We start from the raw sequence: 13,025 nt of genomic DNA, 5'->3' as shown, positions 1-13,025 counted from the left end.
GGGCTGGGCCTCTGGCGCTGCTCCAGGGTGGCCTGGGCCCTCACGGCGCCCCGCCCTCCCCCAGCTCTCTCTCACGGGGCCCAGGGGGTGGAAGTGTGGGGCTCGCCACTGGTGGGTGCCTTCTGGGGGTGCTGCTCAACTCTCAGTGTTTGTCTAGAGCTGACTTTTTCTCTCCTCTCCTGCTGGACCACAACCTCATGGGGTCCAGGATGGCTTCTTTATAGGCCGAGATCCTGGGGTCCTGCCCAGCAAACCCCCCTCTATTCACACACATTGAACATCATACTCCCTCGCATGCTGCACTCTTTCATTCGGCCTTTCAATAAAGGGATGGTATTATTATCCCAGCTGGGAGGATGAATAAACCCAGGCTTCGAGAGCGAAGTCTAATGTTACATAGCTATTTTGCGGTAGAGCCAGAATTAGAACCGGGAATTGCCCAGCGCTCTGTCCCTGCAGATTGTGTGTGCAGCTTTAGGGTCAGGGCCAGGTGGGGAGAGCGCAGAACCCTTTCCACGGAGGGGGAACTGGGCTCGTTGTTTCCGTTGGAGACGACTGAGTGAGGGAGCTGGAGTTTGGAGCCCTGACCTGGCAGAGGAGAGACTGGGTGGGGGCCGTGATGGGAGAAGGCAGCGTCTGCCTTGCAGGCTGCGCACCCCGACCTTTCTAGGTTTTACCCTCCTTTTCCCTTCAAGCAGCCCCGTTGAAGACATGCTGACTTCTAAAAGTCCCTCTCCAGCCTCACCTGTTTAGAAGAGCGCACAGTGAGCACGCCTGTGCAGCATACAAGGGGGGGGGGGGTGCTGTCCCGTGTAGCACAGTGTTTCTACCATGGGGCTAATGAGCTTTATTTTGGAGCATTTAGCTGATTATTACTGAAAGCCAGTTGCTAAGTCTCTGCTTGGCTTTTCCAGGCATCCTCTCGGATGAGTAATTTTAGGGGCCCATGTAGATGTAGGTTAAAAATGTCTCTACCTGGTGAGTGATAGAGCCTGGCCACCTCATGGTGTGACAGAGGGTGAGCTCTGAACCAGAGGAGCTGTGATCTGACCACTGGATTGGCCCATTTAAGTCACTTGAGTCGCAGGGTTGGTGCGTCCATCTTTTCACAATGGGGGCCGACCCGAAGCTCTTGCCGGGGTTTGTGATCCTTCACAGGCACTTAAACTCAGCATGTGTGTCTTACGACGTCTTTGACACTACAGGGCTTCGATCTTGTTGGGAAGGGGCAGTGAAAAAGCAGACAGTGAGTGAGTGAATGCTTTCTAAATGCCTGCTTTCGTTTCTCGTGGTCCTACTGCCATTCCTGGGAGTGGGCCATTTCCTGTCGTGGATGGGGAAGCTGAGGCTCTGAGGGGTGGAAGGAACTTGTCCAGAGTCACACAGGTGGCTGTGCCAGGGCTGGGAGGTGAGCCCAAGGCAGATGGCACCAGGTCCAAGGTTGTCTCCATGCTCAGGAGGGTGCCAGGCAGTGTGTGCGAGAGAGTGCAGACAGCTGTGCAGTGATGTGGCAGCGGTGCGGCTTGGTCCAGCTCCTAAGGGGTGGCATGTGCCCTTTCAAAGGTCACTGCAGAGCTGACAGAATTCTCTTACTGGATTGACACACAGAGGATGCTTTTTGTGTTGTAATCGTTACAAAGCCTTGTGAGGGAGGCAGTTGAAGACACTGAAGTTCTGAGGCAGAACTAAAGGGATCTGATTATAGCTCTGGTTTCACCAAATCTGAGATGCCCTCAATGTTCAGATATTCATTGATTTCTGTGCCACCATGAAGGGGAACCACAGCCAAGATGAGGAAGGTAAGAGGAGACCCTGTAAAGATCTGCTGTGCCACCAAGAGGGCCAGACATACTCTGAGTAGGATAAGTGAGCGGTGCATCTGTCATGGAGGATGGGTGGCAAATAGCTTGTGAGCCTTGACTTTGGCTTTGGGTACAGAGGGCAAAGTGTCCCCTTGGAGAATATGAACTGGAAGCTAGTATTCATGCAAGTTGGAGGCTGGAGTTCCTGTTGCCAGCAGGGTCCTGGAGCCGAGAATTGAGTATCGAGTGAATTCAGTGTGGTCGCCTTCTAGGCTGGAGGGAACCTCATACCCAAGGAAGTTCGCCCCTCTGGAAGCACTCGGTTCCGTCCGCCCTGACAGCGGTTGACTGTGCAGATCCATCTGCTGTAAGACACATCCTGACTTCAGGGAAGAGTATCTTAGAATCGATGAAAGACTTGGGGACACACACTGGTCCCAGGTTTCCCTTGTAAAGTCCCCTCCCTCCTCCCAGATGCCTCTCTGCCTTGCTCCTTTGGTAGCTTCCACATGAACCCCCAGAGGCACAGCAATACCAGCAGTTCCTCAGTGCTGTTTTCCATCAGCACCGCTGCATTTTGGCACTGCATGTGCCGTAGGAGCTGGCCAGGGCTTCTCTGTGTTTACCCACCAGGGCACTGAGCAGAGATGCTCTCTGTTCACTCATCAGAATGCCCCAGAGGCCCAAGCTGCTTTTTGCCATTGGAGCTGCCAGTTAACACTCCATTCCTGGGCTCAGCACCAACATTGGCTCGTGAACAGGCTGACAGGAGGGAGCAGGAGGCCTCTGGGAATCCGGGGATCGCTCTGGGTAGGCCGGAGTGACAAGTGAGCCTGACACATGGAGTTTTTATGCTGAGCACAGAGCCCCTGCCTTCTGTTGCCTTGCTCTCAGGCATATTTTCTAAGAGGGCACACAGATACACCACTCTTTCACCCTGAAAAGCTTGAAAATGAAAGGTCTGCTGCATGGTTGGGAAATTACTAAACCTCAAACATCTTAGGAAGGTAAGCCTCTTAAATTACCACGGTCCTCTCATTGAGGGACTTCAGTTTAACCACATCGCTAACAGATGTGAAAGCCAGGCAAACCAGGGGAAACCTACTTGTGGATGGCCTGTTTCAAGGTGAAAGTCAGAGCTTGGTCACAGGAGGCCTTTGCACTTGAGCCTGGTGGGAGCTCGAGTTAGAACAAAGTCACTGCTGACATGCGGAATCCTTCCTCATCTTTGTGTGGATTTACAAATCCTCACGCTTTCCAGTGGTAAAGGACAATTCCATGCTCTGCAGGTGTGGTCAGTGGGACAGGGACTCTGTTCTGGGCCTTCCTTGCGTCTGTGTGATGTCGGGCAGTGGGCACTGCCAGGCTGGGTGACTCTAGCCAGGGTGGCAGGGCATATCCTAACGCAGCCTGTGTCCCTTCCTCTAGGCTCTCGAGTACAACATCTTCGAAGGCATGGAGTGCCGTGGCTCTCCCCTGGTGGTCATCAGCCAGGGGAAGATTGTCCTAGAAGACGGCACCCTTCACGTCACCGAAGGCTCTGGGCGCTACATCCCCCGAAAGCCCTTCCCTGATTTTGTTTACAAGCGTATCAAGGCAAGGAGCAGGGTGAGTTGCTCTGGTCTTACGAACTGTTTTGTCATGGATTCCATTTGATTTCGTAAATCCTTCGAAGCCCTTTGGGTGCGAACATTGAGATGAATGTGGAGGAGTCAGAGGAAAAGGAAACGTGGCGTTTTTATTCCTGGGTCCAGAATGCCAGCGGGGGAGTCAGGTAGGTCCACAGTTGGGCAGAATGAAGTGAGACCACACCGTGTGCTGCAATGAGGTTCAGAGGAGGGAACCGCTAGCCCTGGGGGAAAGGGATGTGGGTGGAGGGCATTTTGAGTTGGGTTTTGGAGGGTGAGTAGAAATTTGACAGGTCAAAGAAGGAAGACAAGGGAATTACATAGAATGTCACAAGCATGGAAAGTGTATGGTGTGTTCAGTGCGTGGGGACTAGTCTCCTGCCCTGGGGGGCTGTGAGGCCGGGATGAGTGCAGTTGTCAGGGAATCCCAGGGAGAGAGATTGGAAATCTGGAGCCAGATCTCAAACACGAGACCAGATCCTGTTCATAATACATTTGGGATTCCTGTAGGTTTAAGTGGGTTTAAGTGGAAGTGCTTTGGGGATGACTGCTTACTTCTATAGAATAACCAGTTCCTCACGACCCACCTTGGCGGACCGTGGGCCTGGAGTCATGGGGCTGACCCATGCTGACATCTGTCCCAGCGGCACCCTACTCCCCTGAGGGTCTCACAGGCCTCTGTTCCTTCCCCATCGGGAGGTCCCCAGGGAGGCATCCTCTGTGCACGTGGCATGACTAAGGGGCTCTTGTGTCCTGCAGCTGGCAGAGCTGAGAGGAGTTCCTCGTGGCTTGTACGATGGGCCTGTGTGCGAGGTGTCTGTGACACCCAAGACAGTCACCCCAGCCTCATCCGCCAAGACGTCTCCAGCCAAGCAGCAGGCCCCACCTGTCCGGAACCTGCACCAGTCTGGATTCAGCTTGTCTGGTACGGTTATGGTTTGGGGAGGGCCCAGTTCTGCGGGGTCTGGTAAATCGGGAATCACTTTTGTAGAAGGAGACAAAGCAGAAATGAATGCTATCCCCATTTTTCCCAAAGTGGGAAACAGTAACACCACCAGAGACGTAATGCACCGCCAGTGGCCAGTTGGGTTTCAGGATCCTGACATCAGTTTATATCACATGTAATACCCCATATATTGCATTAAGATATTATGTAATCCTTTTCCATCCTAAAAAGGTTGTGGTGGTATTTCAGTGCAGGTGACCCTCGAACAACGTGGGTTTGAACTGTGCAGCTCCACTTACATGTGGCAGTAAGTGCAGTTGGCCCTTCCCATCTGTATATTCAACCAAACGCGGATCAAAAACAGTATTTTGTCATTCCCAAATGATAATCGAAGATAACATTTTTGGTCCACGTTTGGTTGAATCCACAGATGTGAAGGGCAAGCTGTAATTAAGTTTGGGGGTGGGTCAGGATTACATGCAGACTTGTCTACGTGGGTGGTTGGCACCCCAGCCCCTGTGTTGTTTAGGGGTCAGCTGTGTGCTGTGGTAGTTCAGTGTATGGAGCTTTAACAGAGTAACTTTGTAGTCTGGGTGCTTGCTGGCTGTGCCTCAGTCTTTTCATCTATAGGATGGGTACAATAGTAGTAGCTGCCTTCCAGGGTTGTTGTGCGGATGAACTGAGTTAGTAAGCATGTAAAGTGCTTAGGATAGAGCCAATTGAGAATCGTAGGATAACATATGTGGTGTCAGGGATGAGGAGAGGACGGTCAAGATTCTAGAGCTTCCTCACTTTAAGTGTCCCCCTTCATTTGGCCCATGGCCAGAACAGAGCTCCCCGAGCTGGACACGTGGATCTGTAGCTGGGTTATTAAAACAGTCTGACCGTTTTTATTCTTGTCAGATGTGCTGGTTTTTAGAACACTGCCGTATATGCCATATACAGATTCCCCATGTTTAGAAAACTTAAAAATAGCAAGCCGTACTTTTGTCGTAAAGTAGAATGGGCACAATGATGTCTGTGCTGTCATGGGGTCACCAGGCCATTCAGTTGTGGGGAGCCATCATGACTCCTCCTTTTGGTGGGATGAGTGATGTGTGGTGTTGGGGGGGTGTGGTGCCAGACGGGCCGCAGTGTCGTGAGGCCACCCCCTGACTATCACACAGCACGGACAGGCCACAGGTCAAGTTTGTAGAAAGCCTAAAATGCAGTGTGATTTCATACATAGTTTCACGTTTTCAGATGATGGACCCGACTGGCTTCTGTAGGGCCTGTGTTAACACTGCTGTCTTTGGTCACCTCAAACCCATCCCTTCTCTGTGCTTGAAGCTCTCAGTGAGGTCTTGACAGGATGAGAGTGGGCCTGGCCCTTTTGCCCCCAAACTGTGTTATTTCAGTGGAAAGCAGGAACTTCTGAAATTGTGTGTTTGACCTTCACCCCTCTCTCTCCCCAGGGGCTCAGATTGATGACAACGTTCCCCGCCGTACCACCCAGCGCATTGTGGCGCCTCCTGGTGGCCGTGCCAACATCACCAGCCTGGGCTAGAGCTCCAGGGCCCATTCCACTGGGGTTGGGCAATGGGACACCCGAGGACATTCTGAGACTTCCTTCTCTCCTTCCCCCCCCTTTTTTAAGAGCCTGTGATAGTTACTGTGGGGCAGCCAGTTCACGGGGCTCCCTCCTGGGCCCCACACTCCATCCCTCACCCAGAGTCACTGATTTTGCTCACCTACTTCCCCGCACATCTACAAATGTCACACCAAGTCTCTCCATCAGCCCCATCCGTGAGACCATATCCAACACTCAGACATGCAAAACAGAGCAAATCACTCTGAGGGTGTGTTCCACCTCAACCTCTATTGTACCTGTCATCTTCCTTTCCATATCGAGGGAAGATAAAGTGAAATGCCCAGAGCTGCCTATTTCCTTTGAAATTTAAAAAGACAAAAAACATTTTCTTTGTGGGATTGGGTGGGGGTGGGTAGGGGAGGGAGGAGATTTCTTTTTTTTAAATACTAAATTGGAAAGCCTAATTCACTGTTAATACAAGGGTTTGAACTGGACATCCTAATGATGCAATTACGCAGCCACCAAGCTGATTCAGGACGGTTGGCCAACTCACTGCATCCCTCTGGGGGTTCCGGAGTGTCCTCCCCACCAGCTGTAGTCTTTTGGGTCAGCTGGTGATAAAGGGCAGGTGTTCTTTTTGGCCTGGATTTTGCTGCAGATTAAATCTTTGGAGGATGCTCTTTTCCTCCACACCCCCCCACCCCCCCGCCCTCTCTCTCTCTCTCTTTCACTTTTAGTTTATTTCACGACTATCTCTTTGTGTTTCTCTGGTCCTTGTCTCTGAGATACTATTTTCTCTCCTTTCCCCACTGCCTTTCGAATAACCAGGTCTACCCGTCCACTGTGGTTGCAGAACCTCCCTGGGAGGATGTGAGCTTTGTCACCACAACTGTAGTAATCTGCTGTCCTTGTCCCCGTGAGACTGGTGCTCCCCCCACTGTTACAAGGATATGCATGTGAGTTTGAGCCACCGCCCAGGTGCAGGGAAGGCCAAGGTGTCCACCCCACCATCCCACGTGGGCCCAGAAAGACCCTGATTCAGTGCCGAGATGTGGCAGGAGTCTACAGAATGTGAGAGTTCTTCCTTCGAGCAGTGCTGACGTGTCAGACACATTCAAACCTGGAGATGGAGCCCCAAAGCCCAAGTGGGCCCACCAGCCCTTCAGGCCAGCTGCCAGCTCAGAATTCTTGAGCCGGTGGAGTCTGGCCTCAAGAACCTGTTTGCCGGCTTAAGTATCTGTTGGGGTTCCAGAATATACTGGGGCTTCTCACTTTTGGGGGGGAAATATATTTTTTGTCCTGTTATTTTGAAAGACATCACACAATGTAGGGAGGGCTTTTAAACTCAGAAAATTCTTGGGTTATTGGACTTGAAGTCCATTTTACTTTGCAAGAGGAAACATCTGTTTAGTGAACTATACATCACATCAGAGCTTTTGTTAAGAGGAAACCTTGCAAATTCAACATGGGCCCCTTAGAGACTGAAGGTGATCTGTGTCAGCTTCGTCCCCTCCTTGTCTCGTGACCCTTTCCACGAGCTGCCTTTGTGACTGTCCCTGTCTTTGCCGATCTGTGTTGCGTTTCCTTCGGGCGCGTTTACAGGCTTTCCTTGAGCAGTGTTCTGTCTGCAGGCTTTTATGAAACCGAATCTGCTTTCATAATGTGCAGCACAGAAAAGTAGGCCATCCAGTCATTCCACTCGTCTCTACACACATTTTGCCTCTGGGGTTATGGTTCGGGTTTATTTTTTGTTGTTGTTTATTTGTTATTTGAGAAAGAAATTGCACTTGTAAAGAATAATTGGTTAACTTAATATATTTGCTTTTTTTTTTCACCTGCACTTAAAAGAAATTTGAACCAGTTGGAAAAAAAGAATTTGTTTCAATTCTAAGAAACACTCGCAGCTCTTCAGTGTTCACTTGAGTCTTCCTGCCTTTCCTGGGCCAGGTCATGGTCATTTCGGTTACTTGGATTGTTTTCTTAAAACGACCTACAAGCTGAAGCTCTCCGCAGGCTGTGTAAGCATGTTTCCCCGTTGGCTTGCTTTGTGTGTCTGTTCAATGAGTGTCATACGTAAACGCTAAACTAAATCGACAGTGCTCAGAACTGAATAACTCCAGTGACTTGATGCTCTAAAACCACGTAGGCTTTAATAATAGATGGTTCTAACCCCTGGGATTGTGATTGTGACCCGTGAGTGGAGGAGCTCTCGTTGCTAAGGCCGACTCATCGTCGTGTGTGTAGCCAGAAGAGTACCTTTGTTTTGTAACCACTGTCTTAATGGCAAAATAATGATGGTTAAAAAAAAAAAAGAAAAACCAAGTCTCGTGTTTATTATTCCTTAAGAACGCTGTGTTATATTACCATGGAACGCCTAATAAAGCAAAATGTGGTTGTTTCACGGCAGTGTCTGTTGAGATGTTCAAGAGGCAGCTGCTGGCTGGGCCTTCCCACAAAACCACCCGTCCCGAAGCATTCATGGGTGACTCTCCCAACTCAAGAGTTTTCAGTGCATGTCCAGGTTGTAACGTTCAGGCCACTGAGGTATCATTCCCAGCAGAGCTCTTTGGGCCGCTGTATCCTGGAGAGGCCACAGGGCCACGGAGTCCAGCTATGACCTTAATGCTGCTCTGGGAAGTGCCTGGGGCCATCTGGGTTAGTGTGGGTCACCTCTGGGCTCCTTGTATCCTCACAATTGGGACATCCTTGAGCTCCCTGGGGTGTGTTGGTTTGCATCCAAAGCCCAGTCTAGGAGCTTGACGGAGACCCAGACAGACACACCACTCATCCTTCTGTCCCCAGGTGCATGTTGGGATGGTAGCGGCTGGGTGCCCCGTCCCACAGTCCCTGCAGCTGGCCCCAGCATTGCAGGTTCTGAAAACAGGACCAAGAGTGTGGGTGCTGGGGGCTCCTGGCCTAGCCCAGGGCTGATGTTGGTGCTCACTCTTCCTTTCTCTTTTTGTTTTCTGTCCCTCCCTGTCCAAACAGGGTATCAGGTGATTCACAAAAATATGTATACTGTACCAAGCTTGGATAAGCAGCATTTGGGCAAAGGGAAAATGAGAGTAGGAAAAACAAGATAAGGCCTGACTGGGTTAGTGCACACGTCTGCAGTGAGGTGGGGACCAGAGGCCTAAATGCCCCGGCAACAAACACACAACGGAAATGTGGCCTGAGCTGGCAGAGCCTTCACAGTGACCAGGAGATAAATGCATCCTTCAGGAGAAATGCAGATTTCTGGTCCTCAGCCCCAAGGACAAGTGTGGGGACCCTGGTCACCAATGTTTCGGGTCTAGGGCTGGCTCTTACACTACCTTCGTGTGCCTGGGACAGAGCTTTGTGGTCAAGGAAAATCAAAGCTGCTAGAGGGTGGGGGCAGAAAGGCTCCTGTGCCCAGGCCCACAGCACCCCTCCTAGTTCCCCTCTGGCTTCACCCCACACCAAGACCAGCTCCTGCGCTTACCTGTGGTCACTCCAGGTCACATCCAGGTTTTGCCCACCCCTGGCAGAAGCTCTTGAGGCCTGCCCTCCGGAAGACGACCAGCAGAGAGGCTGAGGGGCACTGGCTGCAGACTTGGGCCCATTTGAGCTGGGAATTGCAGGGGAATGGCCAGAGAGGGAGGCCATGGGCTGAGCAGTGGGGCCGAATATGACTAGTCTGATGTAACCCGAAAACATTTAAGAGCATCCAGGAAAGGTGAGTGGGATATGCATTCTTCGGGAAGGGTCTCTGTCTCATGTCACCTCAAGTCTGATTCTGTGGGCAGAGGTCGATCTAGCCTTTTCCCATCGACTGAGAGGCAGAATTCTCTTCTGCTGGTGAGGTGTGTGTCTCTGAGCTCTTGGACATCTCTGGGCCCTATTCTCCCTGAAACACAGAGATGGCATTATTGCTTGGCCCACCTCCTGGCTTAGGTCTGAGTCAGATTTGTGGAGTAGGGGATGGGAAGGAGTGGTAGGTGCCGTTGGAAGTGTTGTGCAGAGTATCTCTAAAGCAGCAATAGGTGAAGACTCGGGTCTGCAGAGGTTGCCAGTTGACTGCTGGGACCCTGGAACTGAGACCCCAGCTGGTGTTGACAGATAAAACAGTCTGTAGGTGAAGATCACACTGATACCAGCTAACATTATTACGTGCCAGGTGCTGCTCTAAGGACATGTCACATAGGAACTCAGTGTATCTGCAGCAACCCAGGAAAGGTGTTGCTCCTGTGCAATGTGACAGAAGAACAGAGTGAAGCAACTTGCTCAGATCCAGGCTTAGAACCTGCTCAGTCTGGGGCCCGTGGCCATCGTTCTAATCGCTATTATCCTACCATTAATGAGAAGGCTCCCCTTGGGAGGGTGTGGGAAAGAGGTGGAAAGTGCCAGAGGCAGACTCACGGGCAAAACTGGACAGATGCGCTTTGCAGAAAAGAATGCAGTGATCTTATGAAGCCAACACAAATTTGGAGACACATGGGCTCTGGGGAAGATGAAATGAGGGATCTAAGAAACATACAACCAGGAGAAAAGTGACTTAGATAAGGACAAAAAGTGCAAAGGAAGACTGTAATCATCAGAGTGCACTAAGTTTTATATAAAAGATTTGGGGAAATTGTGTTACCTCGTGAAAAATTTCATGTCATATGTGCACATAGACAATTTTTTCAAGAATATTGCAAATGTGAAGAAAATAATGCCTATTGAGAATATTTTGAGAAGCAAAGGGACCTAGACATTGACCGGTATGTTGTCATTTCACGAAGACTTGATGTCAGGACAGGCCTGGTGCTGTTGGGAAAGGGACAGGCAGGTGTTGGGTTGGGTCCTTGCCAAGCTGGACACAATGTGAGGGGCATATAAAGATTTATTTTGCAGTCCTGGCTGGTGTGGCTCAGTGGATTGAGCACCGGCCTATGAACTGAGAGTTCGTTGGTTCGATTCCTGGTCAGGGCACATGTCTGGGTTGTGGGCCAGGTCCTCAGTTGGGTGTGTGTGACAGACAACCAGTTGATGTATCTCACACATCATGTTTCTCTCCCTTCCCCTCTCTAAAAATAAATAAAATCTTTTAAAGAAGATTTATGGTTTAAATAATGTATTACCTTGAGATTGTGTGTGTGATGAATTCTGGCAGCTAAGCTGTGCCATGGTTACGCAAACAGTCCTCACCCTAATAACTTCATCCTGCAGCACAGAACCATCAGGCACACTGGAGCTGTGATGGGAACCGCACGGCCGAGAGAGAGGGGCTGTGCTCCCACCATGATGGCCTGGCCAGGACCCGCTGTTTTCAGATTAGTCTGCTGACTGGGGACACTAGGAAACCTTGACTGGAGTCAAACGTGGACCTCTCAGAGAGGAAGGGGCTGAAGGAGGGAACTTACTGATGCGCTCTTCACAGCTTTTTAGAGTCCATCCTTCCTTGGAGAAGACTGAACGACATCCATTTCTGCTGGTTCCTTCTCCCAATTTTTTGTATCACTCCCTGGGTTCGCCATACTCCCCCATCATGCCAGTTCAGGTGTCCTCCGTGTTCAGCCAGCCTATCTCAGGAGGCCAGCGGACTCTCGGGGATTGTACACCCTCTGCTGGAGACACAACTTTTCTCTTTTCCTACTGAGCTATGAGTTAGGTGAGGAAGCAGAGAATGGAGCCAAGGGCTGCTTTGTTTCTGGAAGAAGGAGGAAAGGGCCAGCCATCAGCTGGGATGGATTGTGGGTGTCCAGCCTAGATGCAGGGAGATGGGCTCCTGCCTTATCTTCCACCCTGACCAGCTCCCCATTCCCCCCTCCCACTGTACCCACTTTGTGATGTCCTGTACCTTCAGTCTTGTGACTTGCTTGTCCTTGCTATTCGCTGCCCCCTAGCATCTCACCAGGACCACCTCACCATCTTACCAGCTCCTACTTCCTTGAACCCATGTCCCCCAGTTGCACCTGTTGAACACTCCCATCCCGCCTGGAGCCCCCACCGTAGGTAGCAGCCCTGCCAGGTGGCAGTCCCTAAACCCCTCTGTCCTGACCCAGAGTCCCAACTCCAAAGTCAGTTCCTACTGCGCAGAGGAACCCTGGCCATCGGTCCCCACGCCACACTCCACACTGTGCGGTGGCTCCCACCAGGTGGGGACTTGGGGCTGAGGATGGCTGGTAGGTGGGAAACAGCTTTGGCTGTTAAAATGGTTTCTCCTCTGTGGACCTCACAGGCTAATTTGAAGTTTGTTTCTTGGGTTTTCTTTCCCCTAAGTTAGGGGTGTAAATTCATTTTCACTGGGGGCCACATCAGCCTCGCGGTTGCCTTCAGAGGGCTGAAATAATTTAAGGACTGCATAAATGTAACTACTCCTTCACTGTTAAGGAGCTGAAATTACATTCAGCCCTCTGAAGGCAACCGCGAGGCTGATGTGGCCCCCAGTGAAAATGAGTTTGAAACCCTGGCCTGAGTTCTTTATGGTATCAGTGAAATCTGCGTCAGCCAGACTAGGCTCCTTACTGTTTTCCGACTACGCCTGTCCCCTTTGTTCTCCTTACATTCAATTCTTGCACTTGCTGTGAAGGGGGCCTTTTGGCAATGCGTTCCTTTGGTATTATGCCTTGAGGGATGACCCGCGTCAGCAAGAGGGGATGAGGTTTTTTGTTTTATTTTTATTTCTCCTCTCCTATTATATAGGTGTGCTTCTCTGAAGAAGATAAAAATTCACAGCAAATGATACAAGCATGTCATCCACAGAACTTGCTAGCTGAAGTGCGGGGAATAGAATAGGATGAAGCTAGTGACTCGGAGGTAAAAAGTGGAAAAGGAAGGTGGTAGAGGAAGCCGTAGAACCTTCCCGGATAGAGAGGTTCCTGACAAAACAGCAAACACCAGCAGCAGGTGTACTTACAGTGAACTGACCCGGTTAACACTGAGTTATTTCTTACACTTGGCAGACCTTCCGAGACATTTTGTAGAAGGATTACGTATCTTTGTTTATTTCCACCTCAGCATGTTGGCTTGGAACACCATCCTTCTTCATTCTTTCGTTTGCCTCAGTGTCTAATGATAATACTGGTAATAACAATATCAATAAAACTAGTCAATGTAATTTAGTGAGCAAAGGG

At 50.6% G+C, this 13,025-nt stretch overlaps 1 protein-coding gene across 2 annotated transcripts in view; it reads left to right on the top strand.

The window, feature by feature from the left end:
- DPYSL2 (dihydropyrimidinase like 2) overlaps positions 1–8,347 on the top strand; it is a 105,495-nt gene extending 97,148 nt beyond the window's left edge. For both annotated transcript variants that reach the window (XM_037038642.1, XM_037038643.1), the window contains exons 12-14: positions 3,231–3,410; positions 4,190–4,355; positions 5,831–8,347. In XM_037038642.1, the coding sequence (XP_036894537.1) occupies positions 3,231–3,410; positions 4,190–4,355; positions 5,831–5,922 (438 nt within the window). In that variant the 3' untranslated portion in view covers positions 5,923–8,347. The remainder of the gene's footprint in view (positions 1–3,230; positions 3,411–4,189; positions 4,356–5,830) is intronic.
- The last annotated feature ends 4,678 nt before the right edge of the window (positions 8,348–13,025 follow it).

The sequence above is a fragment of the Sturnira hondurensis genome, unplaced genomic scaffold (assembly GCF_014824575.4).
Source record: "Sturnira hondurensis isolate 20B ecotype Veracruz unplaced genomic scaffold, ASM1482457v3 Scaffold0024805, whole genome shotgun sequence".
NCBI lineage: Eukaryota > Metazoa > Chordata > Mammalia > Chiroptera > Phyllostomidae > Sturnira > Sturnira hondurensis.
The sequence above is the reverse complement of the archived record's forward strand: the minus strand, read 5'-3'. Positions and strand labels throughout refer to the sequence as shown.